Genomic DNA, 23844 nt, shown 5'->3' with positions numbered 1-23844 from the left:
CAGGTGTTTGTAATTAGATGTCATACAGGTGAGTGTAATTAGAAGGCATACAGGTGATTGTAATTAGAAGGCATACCGGTGAATTTAATTAGAAGGCATACCGGTGATTGTAATTAGAAGGCATACAGGTGTTTATAATTAGAAGTCATACAGGTGAATGTAATTAGAAGGCATACAGGTGATTGTAATTAGAAGTCATACAGGTGTTTGTAATTAGAAGGCATACAGGTGAATGTAATTAGAAGGCATACCGGTGATTGTAATTAGAAGGCATACAGGTGTTTATAATTAGAAGTCATACAGGTGAATGTAATTAGAAGGCATACAGGTGATTGTAATTAGAAGTCATACAGGTGTTTGTAATTAGAAGGCATACAGGTGAATGTAATTAGAAGGCATACCGGTGATTGTAATTAGAAGGCATACAGGTGATTGTAATTAGAAGTCATAAAGATGTTTGTAATTAGAAGGCATACAGGTGATTGTAATTAGAAGGCATACAGGTGTTTGTAATTAGAAGGCATACAGGTGAATGTAATTAGAAGGCATACCGGTGATTGTAATTAGAAGGCATACAGGTGATTGTAATTAGAAGGCATACAGGTGTTTGTAATTAGAAGGCATACAGGTGTTTGTAATTAGATGTCATACAGGTGAGTGTAATTAGAAGGCATACAGGTGATTGTAATTAGAAGGCATATAGGTGATTGTATATAGAAGGCATACAGGTGATTGTAATTAGAAGTCATACAGGTGAATGTAATTAGAAGGCATACCGGTGATTGTAATTAGAAGGCATACAGGTGATTGTAATTAGAAGTCATACAGGTGTTTGTAATTAGAAGGCATACAGGTGTTTGTAATTAGATGTCATACAGGTGAATGTAATTAGAAGGCATACAGGTGATTGTAATTAGAAGGCATATAGGTGATTGTAATTAGAAGGCATACAGGTGATTGTAATTAGAAGTCATACAGGTGTTTGTAATTAGAAGTCATACAGGTGAATGTAATTAGAAGGCATACAGGTGATTGTAATTAGAAGGCATACTGGAAAATGTAATTAAAAGACACGCAGGTGAATGTAATTAAGATAGGAGACAGACATACAGGTGAATGTAATATTAGGAGACATACAGGGTATATGCAATGTTAGGAGACACACAAAGTGAATGTTAGTTAAGCCTGCTAACACCAGCCAACATAATATGTTCCAACACAAATGAAAACCAAAAGCTAATCTGTTTAGATTTTAATTGTAAAAATTGTTTTTAAAAATTAAGCAAAGATTGTTAAGAGAAAGAGAGAGACAGAGATAGAGTGAGAGAGAGAGTTAGAGAGCTAGAGAAAGAGTAATAACGGTTACGTATTAACAACTATAGATCTAGATGTAACAAGAAACTTGATCTACAAGAGAGAAAAAGAGACACATGATTACGTGTAGGGCGTAATATATAAGATAAGAAAAATAGAGACAGAGAGAACGAGAGAGATAGAGAGAGAGAAAGACAGAGAGAAAGGTACAAATGTTACATATGAACATCTAAAGATCATTCTAGCTGTAACACTAAATATTAATTAGTAATTATTCTCCCATAACTGGCTGAGGTAAAGCGCTTGGGTTCGAATCCTGGTGAAGACCTAGGTTTTTAATTTCGGGATCTTTGAGTCCACCCAGCTCTAATGGGTCCCTGACATTAGTTGGGGAAAAGTAAAGGCGGTTAGTCATTGTGTTTGCCACATAACACCCTCGTTAACCATTGGCAACAGATACAAATGAACTTGACATGATCTGCCCTTATGGATCGCATGGTCTGAAAGGGAGAACTTTACTGTAACTTAACGTTGCCTTATCGTTTCAATGTTTATAAAGTTTGATACTGTTTCTACTGTGCTCTAGGCAGAGGCCGATTCCCATATATACCAGGGGTTCTCAGCCTGTGGGTCGCGACCACCTTGGGGGTCGATTGACGATTTGCCAGGGGTCGCCAAAGACCATCGAAAAAATAGATTGTTATTGTCTATGAATCTATTGCTGTATGTGTGTGTGTGTGGGGGGGGGGGGGGGGTTGCGGCAGAGTGGTGGATTGTAAAAAGGGGTCGCCGAGCAGAAAAGGTTGAGAACCGCTGATATATACTTCTATAACAACAAGTCTACTAATTGAATAAACGTTCAAATTCACACATACAGCTGCCCATATTGCCATTTACACAATAACACACTTGATTTTAGCACTGTACTGTGTGATGCATTGGTCACGTGATATCAATTATTAAACAGTGCTCAGTAATTACAGATGATTACAGACATGCTGACCTATATCTAGTAGACGTGTCATAAAGGTAAACCAATTAAACTGATGGTTGCCGGATCAGGACAATACACAGACGTGCACACTACAAACTCAAAATTCTATGAGCGTCGCCAAACCAAGGGGGGGGGGGGGGGTTGAGTTTAATCCCCTTCTCCAGAGGGGATATTTTTAAAAAGTTTAAAACCCCTCCAGAAGGTTTTGAGTTTAAATACCCCTATACAGAGAATATGGACAGCTAAATGGCTTGACTTGCTTCTATTTCATACCAAGTGGTATTCATTTTTGGTCTATTCCATATTCCCTCCTTTTAAAAAAAAGACAAAGCAATTTAAAAGCCTTAATGTACGCTGTCCAATCGTTTACATAAGTACCAGTAGCAGTACCACATTATACCACCGTATGGATTACAGACAGTTGTATATTTATTTGGATTAACGATATTTAAGCTCTTTGACACACACGCACAATTTTATTTAATCTCATAAATGAGGTTGTAAGCCCAGAAAGAGCCCCAACCTATAATTTCTAAGGCGCTCAAGTTAGCTAACACATTGGTGTTCAATTTCAGCATTTAAACTTATTCTTGATTCTATTCTTTCTGAACACCGCGAATGTGCAGCGGCTTCTATAGTCGAGATTTCAAAGCAATTACTATCTAAAACTTTTGTTCTATGAAGTACACTGAGTCTCTATCACAGGTAGTAGAAAGGGCAGTAACGCAAATGTAATAAATTGAGATGTAGTTAGATCTGCTTCTTAATAAGTGACCGAATTCCTAATTTTGTTACTAGAAGTACTAATCACACAAGTTATTGTAATAGGCTCCGAGGACTGCTCAACATTTCGAAGAATCTGTGTTCACAATATTTAGTTAAATGACATCTTAGACTATTGCTTCAATCTTGTGTGAAACTGTATTCATAGGATTCACTGGCTCCATATTTGAAGAGAACTCTCTTGATCGATACAATGAAATGTATTTTCGTATTTTTTTTACTCTGAGTTGTTGCAATGTGCTAGAGCAAGTGTAATTCTATATTTACAGTGCAGCACACGATATGTTGTAGCAGAAGATCTGTGTTGCAGACGTGACCTTGACACAGACTGTCAGCCAGAAAAACAGTCTCCTTAAAGACAAATACTAAGGTTTTTGGTTCAATCTCAGATACCTATTTAAAATTTCTATTTAGTAATATAATATATTTATATAAGCAATAATATATTCATATATGTAGGTCACAGCCGAGGCTGCGTTGCAACGGGAAAAAGGCCTAGTGCAATCCTGATTAATTTTCAGACTCGAAGACAGGCCTTATTATTATTAATATATTCATGTAAGCAATCAGCCAGGAAAATCAACGACTTAGCAGAGATGTAAACGGCAAGAGAACGGCTTTGTCTGCACGAGATGCGGGAAAATACGCAGGTGGCAACTGGGTCTGCAGAGTCATTTGAACCACTGCATCCTTAATCTTCGGAATCGAAGACACTGCAAATTAATAATAATTTAGATATTTGCATTTTAATATGTAGTACACTAGAGGTAGTTTTATGGTTTAATTGTAGTTCTGTTTAGTTCAAGTCAACTAGTCCAAGATTTCGCTCCGTACTTTGACATATGTAATTCAATTATCGACCACCCAGCGCTGGACTGATGACCTGTTATCTTATCAATACTTTTAGCTTAGTGCTCGGTTTGCCTTCTCAAAATTGTGTTTACATCGTTGTAATACTATTTCTTTTTTCAATCTGCATTTCAATACGTGCTTTCAATGTCTATGTTGAACTAGTACAAGTATAACTGGAACCACGTTACGTTAGTTTGTTATCTTATGAACTAACTTCCTCTGTGCACAGTTTGGTTTGTGTTCAAACAGATTAAAAACAAAGTGCTAAGACATGGGTATCATGTACTCTGACTTCAGGTATTTAAGAATCATTCTATATTTCATTTCATTCTCTAAACTTAAATAATTTGATTTGGATGCTGTAAATTTTGCCCTTCAATTAGCATTATTATATTACATTTAGACGTTAATTGTTTTTCTAATATCATTACATTGAAATAATGTATTCAATTCTTACTATTAAATCTCACTTTCATCTTAGTAATAAAAAAAAAATTCTTTTTTTCTTTTCATTCTCCTATCAAGCTGAACTTTTACTTATCAATCTGTGCTGAGTGACAGTACAATTTATGCAAATTTTAGAGAGCTCTCAACATTCATTAAGTTTTAAAATTTATTTTAACAGCATATCATTTTTTTAAACATTACAATATAATTTTATATGAAATTTAAATCTGCGACTACAAAGATAGCAGAGCCTGTATAAATAAGCCTCCCTACCATTGTCAGAATGTACTGAGAACACACCATCTCTGTGTGTGTATGGTCCCGGAACTGTTAGACTTAGCTAGTAATTAAAGATATTGACCTTCAAAACTCGAAGATCATGCATTTCGTGTGAGATGTAAGCTCATGTGGGTTGTATGCGGACTCTTAAGCGTCTATGGCTGGAAAAAGGACAAGCAAATGAACGCAAGACCTATGAACAATTTTGAACAAAGTTTTTACATTTGTTGTTGTGATACCATAAAATTAATTTTTTTTTTTGCAATCTATCTTTTAGAAAGTGAAAACAAAAATCAGCGACACTAAAAACATATGTACAACGTAGACTTTACGTACGTCACAGGGGAGATGTCAACATCTCTGTCTCGTCACAGGGGAGATGTCAACATCTCTGTCTCGTCTCAGGGGAGATGTCAACATCTCTGTCTCGTCAAAGGGGAAATGTCAACATCTCTGTCTCGTCACAGGGGAGATGTCAACATCTCTGTCTCGTCAAAGGGGAAATGTCAACATCTCTGTCTCGTCACAGGGGAGATGTCAACATCTCTGTCTCGTCAAAGGGGAAATGTCAACATCTCTGTCTCGTCACAGGGGAGATGTCAACATCTCTGTCTCGTCTCAGGGGAGATGTCAACATCTCTGTCTCGTCAAAGGGGAAATGTCAACATCTCTGTCTCGTCACAGGGGAGATGTCAACATCTCTGTCTCGTCAAAGGGGAAATGTCAACATCTCTGTCTCGTCACAGGGGAGATGTCAACATCTCTGTCTCGTCTCAGGGGAGATGTCAACATCTCTGTCTCGTCAAAGGGGAGATGTCAACATCTGTCTCGTCACAGGGGAGATGTCAACATCTCTGTCTCGTCTCAGGGGAAATGTCAACATCTCTGTCTCGTCAAAGGGGAGATGTCAACATCTGTCTCGTCACAGGGGAGATGTCAACATCTCTGTCTCGTCTCAGGGGAAATGTCAACATCTCTGTCTCGTCACAGGGGAGATGTCAACATTTCTGTCTCGTCTCAGGGGAAATGTCAACATCTCTGTCTCGTCAAAGGGGAGATGTCAACATCTGTCTCGTCACAGGGGAGATGTCAACATCTCTGTCTCGTCTCAGGGGAAATGTCAACATCTCTGTCTCGTCAAAGGGGAGATGTCAACATCTGTCTCGTCACAGGGGAGATGTCAACATCTCTGTCTCGTCTCAGGGGAAATGTCAACATCTCTGTCTCGTCACAGGGGAGATGTCAACATTTCTGTCTCGTCTCAGGGGAAATGTCAACATCTCTGTCTCGTCACAGGGGAGATGTCAACATCTCTGTCTCGTCACAGGGGAGATGTCAACATCTGTCTCGTCACAGGGGAGATGTCAACATCTCTGTCTCGTCACAGGGGAGATGTCAACATCTCTGTCTCGTCACAGGGGAGATGTCAACATCTGTCTCGTCACAGGTGAGATGCCAACATCTCTGTCTCGTCTCAGGGGAGATGTCAACATTTCTGTCTCGTCACAGGGGAGATGTCAACATTTCTGTCTCGTCACAGGTGAGATGTCAACATTTCTGTCTCGTCACAGGTGAGATGTCAACATCTCTGTCTCGTCTCAGGGGAGATGTCAACATTTCTGTCTCGTCACAGGGGAGATGTCAACATTTCTGTCTCGTCACAGGTGAGATGTCAACATTTCTGTCTCGTCTCAGGGGAGATGTCAACATTTCTGTCTCATCACAGGGGAGATGTCAACATCTCTGTCTCGTCACAGGTGAGATGTCAACATCTCTGTCTCGTCTCAGGGGAGATGTCAACATTTCTGTCTCGTCACAGGGGAGATGTCAACATTTTTATTAGTCTTTTACGTTAAATTAGAAATGACAAAGAATGGACTGAATGAAACATCTCATTACTAGAAGCATAGAAATTCAACGACTAGGTTCATGGTTGTGCTCATTTTATTTCAATAGTTCAACAAGTCTCCCGTCATCAACACAGTAAATAGAATCAAAGTGTGCCCCTTTATTGATCAGCTGTCTGTCTGACCTTAACATGACCTGCCCCATAGATCGCAAGGTCTGAAACGGGAAACTTTACTTTTACTATTGATCAGCTGTCTGTCTGACCTTAACATGACCTGCCCCATAGATCACAAGGTCTGAAACGGGAAACTTTACTTTTACTATTGATCAGCTGTCTGTCTGACCTTAACATGACCTGCCCCATAGATCGCAAGGTCTGAAACGGGAAACTTTACTTTTACTATTGATCAGCTGTCTGTCTGACCTTAACATGACCTGCCCCATAGATCACAAGGTCTGAAACGGGAAACTTTACTTTTACTATTGATCAGCTGTCTGTCTGACCTTAACATGACCTGCCCCATAGATCGCAAGGTCTGAAACGGGAAACTTTACTTTTACTATTGATCAGCTGTCTGTCTGACCTTAACATGACCTGCCCCATAGATCGCAAGGTCTGAAACGGGAAACTTTACTTTTACTATTGATCAGCGAGACTTTTGTGGCCTAATTATATCGACATTAAAATGCATCTGCTGTTTACGCATACAACTTTACCTCCCAGGCAGGGTAGAAATGTTTAGGCTAACCATCTGAGGGCATTTTAAAAGCCAGGCGAATACTTTTGGTCATAAGGCTGGCCTGGTCAAGAACGGTAGAAACAGTTGAACCTGAGCTGATGTGTGGCTCACTCCACGTCCTGACCACAGCGTTGAGGGGTAAATACGGAACCGAAAATTTGTGGTAACAAAGTGGAGAGTCGATACGATCTTCTTGTTCTTTCGGTTCCTCTTCTGGATCTTTTGGTACCTCTTCTGGGAAAGGATTAACATCGTGAGCGGTGCGCTTGGGTTGTCGGTCTTGGTCAACTCTGAGCTTTAATGATGTGATTTCTTGCTCCAGAGTTGTCTTTTCTTGTTGCTTTTTCTTTCTTCTCATTCTCTTTACCCTTGTCTTCTTTTTTTTCATCATTTGCTTTCCTGATTGTTCTGATTGACTTAAGTCACTAGTAGAAGCCTCGTCCTGAAAAGATTGACTTAAGTCACTGGTAGAAGCCTCATCATGAAAAGATTCACTGGTAGAAGCCTCATTATGAAAAGATTCACTGGTAGAAGCCTCATCCTGTAAAGAATGGCTTAATTCACTGGTTAAAACTTCACCTTGTAAAAGCATAAGACTTGAGTTTTCTTTAGCTTGAGACAGTCTAGCATTGGTGTCAGCATTGTCCTCCCCACCGACGACGCATTTCATGTTTTTGATAATCTCAGCTTCATTCTTTAGTGTTGAGTTAGCAGGTCTGTTTAATATAAGGATGTCAAGACTTGACGCTTGTTCTGCTTCAACAGCCGACGGCATCAGTTCCAGATCGCTAGCTCTGTCCAAGGGAGGACACTGTTGTTGACTGCTGTTCATGATCACACGTGAACCTGCTGGACCATCTCCAGGGTTGTCAGGTCCTCTAGAACTCCTTCCTACACTGTCATTGTCTTCTCTGTCTTGGTGACACCTGTTGTTTCCATTGGGAGGATCCCTGTTGTTTCCATGGTGATGACCCCTATTGTTTCCATGGAGATGACCTCTGTTGTTTCCAAGGGAATAACCCCTGTTGTTTCCATGGGGATGACCCCTGTTGTTTCCATGGTGATGACCCCTGTTGTTATTGCCATAAAATATTACAGGTAATCTACCGATTCGAGCAGCGATTTCATTCATAGCGTTAGGACACCTGAAATGTGAAAATATGATTTGACTTATCCTGTTTTTAGCTAATTGAAATCTAATGAAAAGTTCTAATAACTATATGTGCACTTGTTCTGCTCACTTAAAATATGATCACTATAACTACATCAACAATTATGAACATAAAAAAATAGATATAAAACTTAATCAAGCTCCTCTTAAAAAAACACGCTTATATTAAAACGCAGAGAAAAAAAAAGACAATACTCTTTTTAGTATCAGTTAAAATCAAATTCACACCCGACACTTTTTTTTTATTTTTAAATTACGACGAAACTTTGGATCATCTCATGGATTATGATATGAATGCCTGGGCATTAGCCGATACAGTTTGGTGCCAGCGGAGTCGCAGGCTCTGCCAGGAAAGTCCCATGGTGATCCTGGCCTCCTCGCGGCGGACTTTGGTAACGCTGTGAACGCCTCTAACAGCGGCTAACGGGGATCCCCCTCCATCTACGGTTTCCAAGGCCAAGTGGATGGAGCTTGTTAAATCCAGGATGTCCAACCCAATGTGTGGGTGCCTGGTTAAAAGCTGGATTAGGGTGCGCCAGAATGCGAGGCGCGCCCCATAAACGCCGTAGGCTCTAGAAGGTACGTTTCCGGATGCACGACATTGCATCTAGTCGCCCCACTGATGGCGAACTTTCTGGCGGTGAAAGTAACGAGTCTAGACAACCACTCATTATACCACAAGGTATTCGCGGCAAGCGTGACATTGGAAGCTAGCTCAGTGAATACGAATTCCTGAGTAGGTAGCACTGATCCCACTTGAGGAGATCGAATCCAACAGTCTAACATGCAACCAGTTTCGCCCGCACTCGGGTAATTCACTCAAATGGCTTTACAAAATTTATCTATTAAATCCGAGTATGGGCATTACTCACTTGATAGGCCCCGCTCTATCAATCCTGACGACGGGTTGATGTCCGATAAGTTAGCTACCGTCGTTGTTCTTCAAGATGTCCGCCCACTAAGCTCACCGATATTGACAGCAAAAACTAACCAAGGGTTGCTGCCGGGTGGCCAGCGCCCCTCGACGCAAGTCGAGCCAAGCTACCCCTCAAAAACCACGGACGGGGAAGTCGTGACCCCCATACCAAATGTGACCAATAAAAGCTCGGAAAAGGAACGCAAGAGGGACGGTCCTTCTAGGCCCAAACATGTTAAAGGTACTGGGCAACTCAGAATCATATCATTTAATGCGAACAGGCAATTGCGACTCAAAAAGCCTGAAATTGAGAGACTGTTGTCGGAACTCGAGGTTGATGCGTTCTTGGTGCAGGAAGCAGGCAACGCTGGTAGGAAACGGAGCTGTGTGCCCTCGCTCTCGGGCTTCACGGCCTTTACCTGTTCCTGTGTAAAATGTCAGAAGTTAGTCACTTTTGTCAGGAACCCTTTGCTTGCTCGTGTGAAGGAGGCCGCCTCACGGGGATGTGGTGAGACCGACACGCTCTTGGTTGAAATATTTAAGGACGAACAGAGATTTGAATGCCTAAATGTCTATAACCCACCGCGAAGTGTCCTTACACTCGATAACAAAATCCAGGTTATTGGTTGTACAACAACCGATCTCTCGGGACAGAAAGTACTCGACTTATGCGACGGAACAAATTTGGTTCTCCTCAACGATGTTGATTCTCCAAATACATTCATTCACTCCGGGCATGGAGGGGAATCGAAACCAGATTTGTGCCTGGTGTCTGCGGACATAGTTGCTAAGAGTCGACTAGACTTCCTGGGGGACTTGGAATCGGATCACCTGCCGCTAATGGTCTCAATTGATCTCGGAACGACAAAACAAACAGCCTGTCCTAGACGTAAGTGGGTGTACGCTAAGGCGGACTGGCAGCTTTTCAGGAGTTCATCGGATGCGCTCCTGGAAAAACTTGATATTGATTTTGAAAACATTGACGCAACTTACAGTCTCTTTGTGAAGGCTCTTTTATCTGCGGCTCGTAGGGCCATTCCGCGAACCAGTGGTAAGCGCAAGTACCGGTCCTTTTGGTCTCGAAAGTTGGCACGTCTTGTCCGGCAACGAAAAGCAGCACGAAGACGGCATGCTAGACAAAAAACGGAGGAGACGAGACGAGCCTACAATAAACTCACGGCATTGGTAAGGGATACGGTGTCAGAAGAATCGCTTAAAAAGTGGTCGGATACTTGTGCGAACCTGGACCTCGCGGATGGACGACAGGCATGGAAGTTATTAAACAACTTGGCTGGAGTGGGGGAACCGAGGGTAGTGGAACCCCTGCAAACGCCAGGTGGCCCTGTTATTACTGACAAGAAGAGAGCGGAGGCTTTGAACAAACATTTTGCTGGAGTCTCCAAAGCACACAAAAAATCTTCCGTGTCGATGGCCCTTGACCGTGTTAGAAGAGCCAATGAAAAACGCAAATCGGTCGACGGCAAGGCTGGGACGGAAACATTCTCAGAGCCCTTTACCATGATGGAGGTGGCTTTCGCGATCAAAAAGGCTAGACTACACAAGGCAGTGGGGCCAGATGGCATCAGCGCTGAGATGCTAAAAAATCTTGGAACGATTGGCCTTCTAAAACTTCACGGCTTACTAAATCGGACATGGACTCAAGGGGACTTCCCTAAGGCATGGAGATTGGCTATCATTGTTCCTATTCTTAAAAAGGGCAAGAATGCAAACAGCCCTGAGAGTTACAGACCAATTTCCCTCACATCGTGTGTGGGAAAGGTTGCGGAGAGAATCATTAACCGACGGCTTACGTGGTACCTAGAGTCCCACAATTTCATTTGCCAGGAGCAGGGTGGTTTCAGACAACGGCGTAGTGCAATGGACCAGGTTACAGTCTTTATGCAAGAGGTGGCAGACGGTTTTCAGAGAGGCGGAAGGGAGAAGAAGGGTGAGTCGACACTCGAGGTCTTTTTAGATTTGAAACAGGCATACGATAGAGTCTGGAGACAAGGCTTGCTACTTAAGTTGATGGACCTTGGGGTAAACTCCAATATGTACCGGTGGATCAAAAGCTTCCTAAGGAACAGGTTAGTTCAGACACTTTATGGCGAGCAACTGTCAAATAAGAAGGTACTCGAGCAGGGGTTGCCTCAGGGCTCGTCACTCTCATGCACACTTTCTCTGGTATTCATCAACGATTTGACCAAACGCCTAGGGTGTCGCTCATTACTTTTTGCGGACGATTTGCTGATCTAAAAAACTGGGAGATCCGCAGCCGCTATAGCTGCGGAAATCCAACGTGACCTAGTCACGATTTCCTGCTACACACGATTGTGGAATATGGAAGTAAATTGTGCGAAAACAGTCTGGACCCTCTTCACTCTTGGCAAAGATATCTACAAAGAAAAGATTTCTCTCTCAATCAATGGTACCGAATTAAAAATGGAAGCCAAGCCGAAGTACCTGGGAGTCACCCTGGACCCAAAAATGGGTTTGTCCGACCATGTGAGAACAGTGCGAGAGCAAGCGTCAGAAAGCCTTAAGGTAGTCAAGCGGTTAGCCAAGACCAAGTGGGGGGCCAAAGCGAACGTGTTACGAGCCCTCTACATTGGAGCGGTAAGGTCGAGGATGGAGTACTCGTCTCTTGCACAGGTCTATGCCTCACAAACGTCTCTAGCGGGGCTGGACTCAGTGCAGAACCAAGCAATTAGACTCATTTGTGGTGCATTTCGTACGACGCCAACTGCGGCATGTGAGGTCATGACAAATCTCCCACCACTGAGATTACGAAGGGAGCGAGTCGTTATGATCGCTTGTGAAAAATTCAAACGGCTAGAAGAAGGCTGCCCAGTCAGAAGTCTGGTCGACAATTGGCAGGGCGGAAATCGGCTGAAACGGAACTCTTTCATGCACTCGGTGCGGGAATTGTCCAAAGAAGTCAAATTACCCCAGAACAGAGCAGCTCTCGCTCTGCATGGGGCTTCTTCTCCGGCGAATGCTCCTGGAGTCCCAGAGGTGAGGAAATCGCTGATTGACCCAGAAGTTAACAAGAAATGCACAAAAACTGTCCTACGAAACACTGCCAGCAAAACTGTCGCCCAGTACCCAGCTGACTCCATTAAGGTGTACACAGATGGTTCCACGAGAGAGAACCTTGGACAAAAAATCTCTGGGTATGGTGTGGTGGTTCGATTCCCTGGCTCGACCGAGAACGATGAGATTCTAGGTGCGTGTTCTGGCAGGAGTAATTACGTAGCTGAAATGGTTGCAATTCAAAATGCAGTAGAGTACATTGAAGAACGACTTAACGAGAAAACAGCACAACCCAGTCCTATTGTGCTATTTACAGACTCACTGTCGAGCCTACAAGCCATTGAAAGCCCTGCTGATACGCTCCCGGAACCACTGGCAAAAACGCTGGCGTGCGTGGGACGCCTCCAAGAAAAACGCGAAATTCGGACGACATTCCAATACATACCTGGACACGTGGGTGTGGAAGGTAACGCGAAGGCTGACTTATAATCAAGCTCGGCACAAAACTGGACCCTGTGGACGAGCCACAGACTTTTGAGCAGGCGCGTGCGATAGTGGACGAATGGGCAAGAGAAAAATGGTGCAAAAGCTGGGAGAGCGGTAATACGGGAAGGGAAGTCTGGCAAAACTTAAAAGGGCCCTCAAAATCGGACGAATGGTGGCAGCTAAATAGGGAAGAACAGGTGACAATCGCTAGGTACAGAACGGGACACTGTCCAATTGGTGCCTATTTTGCTAAATTTAAACCAAACTTCGATTCACGCTGCAGGCATTGTCAGGACGACGTCGAGACAGTTAACCACATCCTTTACGAGTGCGCAACACTACACCCTAAACATGGCCATTTGCGTGAAACAAAAGCTGGTCTGTACAGAGACAGAGAAGATTTGAGAAGAACTGCCGCTTTCCTTGTCCGTGTTATCAGAGAATAGAGTTCTCAACACGGTGCCCTAGTGCGATGAGACTTACACGGCTCTGCCAGGGCTCTGCCAGGGTGTAGCACTGGGTGCTGCAAACTGCCTTAGGGTCGCCGGCTCCTGATTTTTCCTCAGGGTTGACTCTCGAAGCCTTTCCCATGATAGGACCACTGGCGGATCCAGGGGGGGGGGGCGGTAGGGGCGATCGCCCCCCCCACTCGGCCGACCCCCCCCCCGGGGGGGGGGGCGGACGAACTTTAGTATAGGATTCACACAATTTGTATACGAATTTATTACTTATGTTAAAAATATATACTAATTATTTATATTTCAACCTATTTTTAGATTATTTCGCCCCCCCCTCTAGTATGTTGGCCGATTTGGTGGGGTCGGGAGGGGGCGATGGTATCAATCCGGCCCCCCCCCTTAACTTTCGAGTGGGGGGGGGCGGTCCAATTTATTGGTAGAAATGACAGCCTGCTAACAAAATCAATTAAATATCTATATCCTTGTAACTTGTTATTGATATTTTAACCGATCTTTATATTATGTCGTTCCCTGTTTGCCGATTGGTGGGGGGAGGGGACGAATATCTCTTCTGCCCTTCCCACCTAAACCCTTTGAGTGGGGGGGGGGGCGGTCCGTTTTTATTGAGAAATCGTAGTTTGTGAACAAAATTAGTTGAATTAATATATAAATTTTATATTATGTCGCTCCCTTTCTGGTATTTTGGCCGATTCGGTGGGGTAAGGGGGGGGCTATTGCAAGTACTGCCCTCCCCACTCTAGCCCTCTGAGTGCTGGGGGGGGGGCGGTCCTATTTTTGTGGAGAATCATAGTTTGTGAATAAAATTAGTTGAATATCTATATAATATAAACTACGTATTGATATGTGACCCATTGTAAATATGTCGTACCACACTCTAATCTCAAATTGTATCATTAGAAAATTTAAATGAAAAATGGTTGTACCAGGTGGGAGGGGCGATACATGCAATCGCATTTCCCCCATCGGACAAATCAATACTTTTTCTTTTTGTATTATAGTTAAGAAATTACAAAATTAAAAAAATCTGTCACTAATATAATTAATATATACTATAAATTAAATTCTTATATCGAGTCACCCCATACCTATTCTTTAATGCCAAATGCAATCTTTAGCAGAAATTAGTAAAGGAGCGAGGATTAATCGTTTTCACTCTACCGCCATTCCCATTTCCAGACAGAGTTTTTGTAATTTCACATGAAGTTATCATAAGTATTTTAAGAAAGACTTTGCATTGGAAAAGTTAGAATTCAAACGAAATTTTTCAGTATAAGAGTCATGATTGAGATGAGTTCTAGACTCAAATAACATTTTCATAGTCGCCTTTTCCCAACCTTTACTCAATCTGATATTTTTCTAGCTAAATAAATTTGGGACTATAACTCACAATTTATGCTAGAGTTTTCTTGAATACTATTTATCGAATAAGTTTTTTTTCGGCGGCGATCCTCAAAGCAAAAATCTAAATACGTGGGGTATCCTATCTTTTCAAGGAACAAATCGGTTTTATTTGCAATGTATTATGGGTCTATAAATTCAAATTAGAATATTTTTCAAGTACAACATTATTCGAAAGGTCGTTTTTGAATAGTATGAATAATGAGCTTCAGGTCAGGAGAATGCGTTTCTGCAGTGAAGAATGCAAGAAAACGCTTTTGGCGTCGGGGCTTCGCCCCGAACTTCATTTATGGGTAATGAGTTGTAGATGTCAGGAGAATGCGTTTCTGCAATGAAGAATGCAAGAAAACGCTTTTGGCGTCGGGGCTTCGCCCCGAACTCCATTTATGAATAATGAGCTGTACTTGTCAGGAGAATGCGTTTCTGCAGTGAAAAAAACAAGAAAACGCTTTTGGCGTCGGGGCTTCGCCCCGAACTCCATTGTGGAGAATGAGCTGTACTTGTCAGGAGAATGCGTATCTGCAGTCAAAAAAGCAAGAAAACGCTTATGGCGTCGGGGCTTCGCCCCGAACTCCATTGATGAATAATGAGCTGTACTTGTCAGGAGAATGCGTTTATGCAGTCAAAAAAGCAAGAAAACGCTTATGGCGTCGGGGCTTCGCCCCGAACTTCACCAGAGAACCTTATAGCGCTGCCCCAGTTGTTTTGGTTTTCGCCGAAGGTTGAGAAATGCTGCTTTTTTTATTCTCATATACATATATATGTGTGTGCGTGTGTGTGTGCGCGTGTGTGTGTGTGTGTGCGCGCGCGCGCTGTATGCACGTTTATGCGTAGGGTTAGGGTTTACTGGGCGTTAGGGTTAGGGTTTGGAAAAAAATCGCCCCCCCCACTCCAAAGTTCTGGATCCGCTAGTGGATAGGACATAGCTGCAATTTCATAGTTTTCCTTGTCCTAGGTGGGTAGCCTACTGGTTTAGGGGCCAATTACTCGCCTTCGCTCCTTCTTCTGTTAGTGAAAACAATTTCTCCGGACTCAAGATCTGAGATCCACGTGCAGGCCAGAAGTTGGACCGGTTGATACATTATTACATTTTTAAAACTAAATCTATTTTATAAGAGTAATGGGGGCCCTGATGGATTCACAGACTGACATAGCACTAATTCTCTCACTCGCCGTGGACGAAAAAAATACCAAAATTTAACAAATAATTATTTTCCGTGTGCCTATAAAAAACTACAGCATCTTTCAGGATCGAAATCAAAGCGGTTAAATTAACAAAAAACGATTTTTATTTGCGATTTCGACCCAAGCATTATTTTGTAAATCGACATTTTAAAACAAAAAGTACACCGTTTTGGTTCTGTTTAACTTTAGTGTGTAATTTCCATTGATTTTAAAAACACCATGTTAGCTCAGTCGGTTGAGTGTCAGACTGCAGAGCTTGTTTGCAAAATTTGATGATGATTGGACGAGTAGAAGTGGTCGAAAAATCTATTGAAAAAAATGTAAACAGCATCCAAGAACGATACAGAAGAAGTTAATATAACCGTTGTACAAAACAACTTTTATTGGGAATATGTTGGAGGGGGGAGGCGAAAGGGAAATTAGATAAGACGCCATTCCCTTTCCATTCCCTTTCCATTCCCTTTCTGGACTTCGGCAATGCCATGTTTATAATTCAATTGTTGAATCTGTATATACTAAGAAGTGCGTAATTTAGTCTTAAGCAGTTGATGTCAATGTCTGAACTACCTTGGACAACACAGATACACAGGGGCGGCTTCATATAGTTGTGGTTGCAGAGAGTACTGGATTAAGACTTGTCAAGGTCCTAAGCTCTTTGAGATATGCGGCCCCTTGTTGTCAACATAAGGTAATTTATTCCTTTGCTTTTTCTACAAAACAATTATCTGGGGGGGGGGCTCCAGGCAAGAGGGGTTCCTAAGATATAGCTTATGTTCCCTAAAGGTGAATACAGAAATGGTAGCAATAGATGTAACATGCTAGAACAACTTACGCGTGGCACAAGGGCGGCTCCACATATTGGCGGTAGCAGTTGATGCCATTACAATCATGATTGTCTATTCTTGGGGCGTCCTCTCTTCTATTCCTTGGAGGGGTGATGCGCTTCACGCGAACAGTGTGGTTACAATGGTGGCACACGCACTCTGTCACCCCCATTATGGCAGCGGCACTGCAAGTGAAATGCGTGTTCAGTTCAGGTTTTTATGATCAGTGTTTGAATTGTGTAGATAGAGATATATAAAATGTTAAACTCTACGTATTTTGTTTTTAAAGTTTAGTTTAGTACATATTAATAGATTGGCAATATTGCATTTGTGCTATATAAAAAGATATTCTAAATGTCTGGAGTATATTTTGTTTACGTTATAAGGACCTGTGTGAAATTTTTATTACAAAAAATGAATCTTTAATAAAATCCTATTTAGAGATTTGTTTTCTCTTCGAGAAATTGTGCATCAAAAAGTGAAATAACATCCTGCCATATTGTGTTCCAATTGCACCAATCATTAATACAAAGGTTTAGCCGTTTCTAACTTTACCATTAAACATACACCAATACCGTCATGGGCTCAATACTGCATTTATATTGTCATGTGTTCACCATTTACATGATTTTTAGCGGGCATCTACATATACCATATTCTTCCAGAGTATTTCACTATTTACTAACTTTTCGTAATATGTCACAATGAAAAAGTAGTTATATGCATACAGACTTAACATTTCTATTCAATATTTGAATGACCGAAACTTTTCATACATCTTTTGATAGGTTTGCAATGCAAATTAAAGTAAGCGAAATAAAGAAAGAGAGAGAGAGAGAGAGAGAGAGAGAGAGAGAGAGAGAGAGAGAGATGGGGGATAAAAAAAAGAAATTATTTAAAATAGATATATTACTCGAAATGATTTGTGTTAACTGTGCTTCTAAAAGCAGCAAAAAATCTTATCTCTCTCTCTATATATATATATATATCTATCTCTCATGGACACGTACTTACTAATATATTAAGTGTGCTAAGATAGTTGTAACAAATAATTGTAACACTATTTCTCCACATCACATGCAACACAATATGAAACTTACCGAAAGGTGTACAGACAATTGATGTTATGACACTCAAACTCTCCAGTTCCCCATTCTTTGTCTCTAGGGATAGGTTCATATTTAATTTTACACTGACGACATTTTGATATCTGTTTGGGTTAGAAATTCAAATAATCAGAACTAGTAAGCTCTGAGTAATTACCTAATAAATACCCTACAGGGGCGGACTGGCTATATGTGCATCCGGGCAAATACCTGGTGGGCCGGTACAAAAATGGGCCGGTATGGTCGCTTTCACAAAGATGGGGGTATCTCTGTGAAAGTATACATGATCGTATTTTAAATGCATGCAAAATGTTCCTAAAGGATTCAAGAGTCCTCAAAGTGATAATTTAAATTCTACCAACCACCACATCTGAAGTAGCAACGACTAAGTCCATCGCAGTTAAGTGAATATATAGGTTGGGGTGGGGGGAGTAAAGGTCAAAGTAGGGGGAGACAAGAATGAGACTGAAAGATTTTGTTTAATTGTTCGACGTACTGTTGGTTCAATAGATATACATTGAAGTTGAAAGCTGAGTAGATATTATTAAAGAAAGTGACAGTTGGGGAGCTCTCACAAAGGCTGCGGGACAAACATTTGATACTCAAAAAAAGCCACTATAGAAGACAGATGCAGAAGATGGAAAGAAAACAACGGCTTGGATTGCGGGAAAATATGCAGGTCACAACTGGGTCTACATAGTCTTGTGAATTACTGCAGGCATCTTTAATATTCGGAATCGTAGGCATGGCCATCACTTTAATTATTATTGTCAACGTTTATTTGTACTCAAAAAAAAAAAAAAAAAGATTGTTTAAAAAAATGTTCAGTTCTACATCAAGACATCAATTCGCCTATAACGGTTTAGTTGGACGAGATATCTGGAGTTGCAATCCAACGACCGTACATTCATACCCCCATCCCACCCCCCTCCAAGAAACTCGAAAGCTGAATGTAATGAAAAAAAATCCGTCAAGCATAACTGCACTTACAAAAGTGCATTCCAAAGTAATGTACTACGTTTCACAACTAACAGTGTTTATACACTCTATTTAGTAACGACTTCTAACAAGTTACAATATTTTGACACCCGCGTGATTCTAGTTAACAAAAAAGAACGACATCTTTCTGCGGGCTATCAGGGCCTTGACACAATAATGAAACCCCATCACGTTATGTTGCACAAACACAAGACCAGAAAAGGAAAAATGTGATACAATAATAACCACGTGTATTGTAAGGTTACTTTGCTAGCGATATCGTATGCATTGTGATATTTTTATACCTTTTATATAAATTTATAAATTTACAGGGTTGAAGTTAAAACTGGTGTGATTCAAAGTTTTACATAGTATTAATCAATAAAAATATAATGATAGTGTCCTGAAAGAAAAATATTTTCCAATAGTGCATTGCGTACAACAAAACATAATATCAACGAAAACAACGAGAACATTCACAAAACACCCAAAACTTCTACATATGAGAAGTAACGTTTTAATCAGTGATTTATGCAAAGCTCAATTTCGATTTTAAGTTACTTCTACTTAAATTTCATAAGTATTTTGCAAAGAAATGCAATAAAATTCATAGGATAATGTACCGACAAAATGTCCTCAGGGCTCAGGGAACAGTACCAGGAAAAAGAAGAAGTGCGCCTGTCATTGAAAAAAATTCTATCCAAGGCAAAAGACAGAGGAGTGTAGAAAGACGATCTACAGATCCCGTGTGGTACACCCACGGCTCAACAGACTAAGTGAGGGGAGACGTGAAGGTGGTGAATATTAGGATACCCAATGTCAATAGTCAAACAAACTCATTGACTGTTTAACAACAAACAAACAAACATTCATGATAAAGAAGCATTCATTCTAACAAACAAGGCTTATCATTCAGGGCTAAAGAAACATGGTAACGTTAAGACGTATCATTCAGGGTATATGGAAAGGAACTTGAGAATGGCTGTAGTACACCAAAGACATACATCAATAGCTCAGCAAGTGTAGAAGACAAAGGGCCAGTAAAATGACTAGTTAGCTCTGAATCGCGTCAACCCATAGTTTTATGACCCATGTAATTTATAATCCTTGTGTGCGTGTGTTTGTGCGTGTGTGTGGCGTGCTACCAGGATGTAAGCCATAAAATATCTCTAGGGAATTTTCGTTTACAAGATTTTATTAGTTCAACGAACTACATACAATGAAAAAAATAACCTTTTGCTTCAAAACAAATGTCGTATGTGCGCTGTGTTCTATATTCCAGATTTTAAACAAATCTTTGCTCATAATTAACAAGAAATGGACTTAGTTTGAATTCTTCGTTAATGACATGGGAATTGAAGTTAAAGGACGCTGGGGGGAAATGAATAAGAATTTGATACATTTTAGTTTAAATAATTATTAATCATATCTTTTCACAAACCTCAATACGATTTTGTTAAATATTTTAAAATTCTATTGTTCACATTTTAGAAAAAAAAAAAAAACACTATTACCACTATTAGTTTTACTTAAAATTATTTTGTTCTAATTTTTCGAAAATTGTTCTATTAAGCGTATCTTTCTTGTCATAGCATGCCCAGTGTGACCTAGTCCAATCTCTTTTGTGGACCAGCGTGTGTGCGGGGAGAGGGGAAATTTGGGAGGAGGTTTCGGAACTGCCTTTAGACTCCCAGCAAACACTTAGATTTGCTAGCGTATGGATTTGAACTCGAGCCCCTTTGATAGGTAGTCACGTGATATATGTTACTCAGCCACAAATCCCACTAGATGAGTTCCATAAGTTCTCACAGGATGTAACGTATGCTGTGGATCATTTAAAGGCGAAACAAAATGAAACCTTTCTGTGATCTGTGTGTTGCCAAGTAATTAGCGTTGATGACCATGTTGTCTTAGTGAAATGAAATAGCGGTCATTCAGCTAGTGACACTGATTCTTTTTATCATTATGAATTGTGTTTTTTTCTAGACTTAACACATTGCGTTATGGAATTCTGCACAGGAATTCTTATTGTGATTGTACTGTTTGTTCGACTGTTCGACCCTATTTTTGTCAAGATTAAGTCTTAGAAAACAAAAATGTAACCCGCGTCGTTCTCCATATAAGTTCAACAGCTTCTTTTTAATTTATCATGCAAAAAAAAGGGTTGGGGGGTCCTAATTTGAACAATGTCTTTAAGTGACGTAATCATTATTGAGAATTCTAGTTCGAGGTCTAAAAGCAACATGGTTGTGCGTGTCTGTGTGTGAGCCAAATACAAACCTTTTTTCTGCCAGGGACTACCCTCCACCAACACCGCACACAGACCCTGCAAGCAAACTGGCGAGGCTCAGAGTCTGCTTCCAATCCTTCTTCCAGCAAGTGGTAAATTCTTTCAGAGTCTTCTAGAGACAGCCTTAGGACGTCTTCTGCATCCTGCACGACAAATTTTGCAAGTCAATCAAGCCAAGGCTTTATTACTGAGATCTCACGTCTTTCGTCTTTTTTTTTTTTAAACAAAAACTATAAAATATAGAAACTAATGTTTGTATACTGACAGGAGAAACAACTCATACAAAATTACCTTCTCAAGAATCCTGCTAATCTCTTCTGGTTCCGCTGTAAGGGAAAAATATTTGATTGTTAATATTAGTTTTAAAAGATAAACATACTCTTGAAACGTTTCTGAGCAAGTTTTAGCGCTCCTTGACAAAGAAATGTTAATACTGCCATTGGAAACGATTGTCTTTAAAAAAAATATTCACTCAACAAAACTTTTGACATTTTGATTCTGGAAATGATACAGACGAGCACGCGCACGAAGATGAGAGACTGACCTTGTAAAACTCTGATGGCTGCTTCCTCGCCATAATGTGCAATCAGCTGCACTGCTTCGTCTTGAGTAAAACGTCCTTTGAACAGCTCACGCAGTCTCTTGGCTTCCATCTCCATAGTGAGCCCAAAACTGGTTTGTAGTTAACTTTGGTCCCTATCAAAACTATTCACCTGTTTATGTTAGATCATATTTTAGACAACAACGAATAGCAACTTACGTTTTTATCAATACATAACACACTGTACACACATATATCAGTAGATATAATAGGACTATATCATAGTACGATCTCAGCATAACACAAAACGTCCAGATCTTTATCATTCATAACATCTGTGTTATTTTTTGTGTGTGGGTTGTTTTACAATGTGAACTATAAGAGTACAAAACATGGCATAGCAATCTAAATATAGATAATTGTTAAAATGATTTAATAATAATAGTAATAATTAGGAAAAATATTACAATAAATTCGTTGCACACAGTTATAATAAATTAGTATTATCATATCCCAACACACTGCAAGCTTTTAACATAGTACAAATCAATGAGTCATTGTGTAATTATAAAAAAAACACACTAACTACATTTAACAATAACCAAAGCAGTTTGATGGTAACACAAAGATCTAACATAGCACATGCATTCATTTTATTCATTCGAGAGACGACTAAAGGTACTCATTGAGCCAAACATCTATAAGACAACATAGAATGGCGGCAAGCATCGACGAGTTCGAACCCAGGATCATCGAGACAATAGTCCTAAGCGCAAACCAGAAGTCCAGGCAGGCAAAATAGGTTTAATACAGTCGTACTAAGTCTATATGTTCCCGTTTAACAAGGAGTGGCAGGTATGGATATCGGCGAAGGAACAACATAAAACTAACCTGAAAAGTTTTGGAATTTACATCTGTGAGCTAAGAGTCTCACCAAACTATTAAAAACATATCGAGCATCGTGCTGATAACGCGAATGTCGTGGGTTCGTTCCCCATTACTGGCTATGTTAAAATTACATCAGGCAATGTCAACTGAGACTGTGACACTCATGATAGTTTAAATTTAAGTTGATTTTTTTTACATATTTCCGACGTTCCTTCAGAGAAGGAGATTATTACGTCCTAGCTCAAATATTCTGCTGCATGGTGAGGACGGCAGGTGAAGTAGGTGAGGACAGTAGGTAAGGACAGCAGGTAAGAACAGCAGGTGAGGACGGAGGTGAGGACTGTAGGTGTGGACGGCAGGTCAGGAAGGCAGGTGAGGATAGCAGGTCAGGACAGCAGGTAGGATAGCAGGTCAGGATAGCACGTGAGAACAGCAGGTCAGGACCGCAGGTCAGGCCAGCAGGTCAGGACGACAGGTGAGGACAGTGGGTCAGGATAGCAGGTAAGGACAGCATGTCAGGACAGCAGGTCAGGACCGCAGGTCAGGACAGTGGGTGAGGACGGTATGTGAGGACAGCAGGTGAGGACGATCTGCAAGGTTCGAACTCGGGATCATTGTAACGACAGTCTCAAGCGCGTACCACACGACCGGGCAGCAATACTATGCTACGCTTGGTGCTTTGAACCTTTAATCCAACCATTAGCTACTCTTGAGTTAAACCACAAGTTTTAAACAGAAAACCAACATATTACCATCAATTAACCATGTATTAGCCACTCTCTAATTACAGTCCGCTTAAGTCAATACAACAGTTGAGATATTCCTTAGCATTATCTTTAGGCTGTAAAGTCAATGCAATTACATCACAAAACATAACACGAAACTAATATCCGATAGGCCTAGAACATAAGCTTAAGCGAAATGAAAACAAGGGATAGATATCTAATTCCTGTTTAAAGGGAAACCCACATGCCACAATGACCTGTGTCCCTGAGTCACTCAGTGTGTGCGCGGGGCTGGCAGGTGAAATTAGAGAGCACACTGCACGCGGAGACAAGCGACACAATGGTTTTAAGCCAGCAGTTCTCAAGACCAGAGTCACAGATCTACATCTAGCCGACGAAAAGTACAGAAGTATCCTGAGGCGTCATTTGCATTGGCGTCACCTGGGGCGACATAGATGTGGATATATTTCCTATTTGTGGGGGAAAAAAAAAGGAAACTGAAAAATTGGGCACCAGAAAATTGGGCACCAGAAACTTTGAAAATTTCCAACATGACCAGAAAGAAAC

General features: G+C 41.0%; 1 protein-coding gene across 4 annotated transcripts; it reads right to left on the bottom strand.

Moving 5' to 3' along the window:
• Positions 1-6595: 6595 nt before the first annotated feature.
• On the bottom strand, positions 6596-23660 carry LOC106078006 (uncharacterized). 4 transcript variants are annotated; one of them, XM_056016089.1, is made up of 7 exons: positions 23522-23660; positions 21668-21836; positions 21415-21449; positions 21114-21266; positions 17850-17959; positions 16758-16934; positions 6596-8402 (listed from the first exon to the last, which is right to left on the bottom strand). In XM_056016089.1, exons 2-7 carry the CDS (start codon positions 21780-21782, stop codon positions 7262-7264), a joined length of 1731 nt encoding a protein of 576 aa, XP_055872064.1. In that variant the 5' UTR covers positions 21783-21836; positions 23522-23660; the 3' UTR covers positions 6596-7261. The 4 variants fall into 4 exon arrangements, with proteins under 4 accessions (XP_055872064.1, XP_055872056.1, XP_055872046.1 ...); XM_056016081.1 differs by lacking the exon at positions 23522-23660 and adding an exon at positions 23305-23515 and having other exon boundaries at positions 21668-21849; XM_056016071.1 differs by lacking the exon at positions 23522-23660 and adding an exon at positions 23305-23515.
• Positions 23661-23844: the final 184 nt, after the last annotated feature.

The sequence above is a fragment of the Biomphalaria glabrata genome, chromosome 1 (genome assembly GCF_947242115.1).
Source record: "Biomphalaria glabrata chromosome 1, xgBioGlab47.1, whole genome shotgun sequence".
NCBI classification, from domain to species: Eukaryota; Metazoa; Mollusca; class Gastropoda; family Planorbidae; genus Biomphalaria; species Biomphalaria glabrata.
This window is presented reverse-complemented; position numbering and strand designations above follow the sequence as displayed.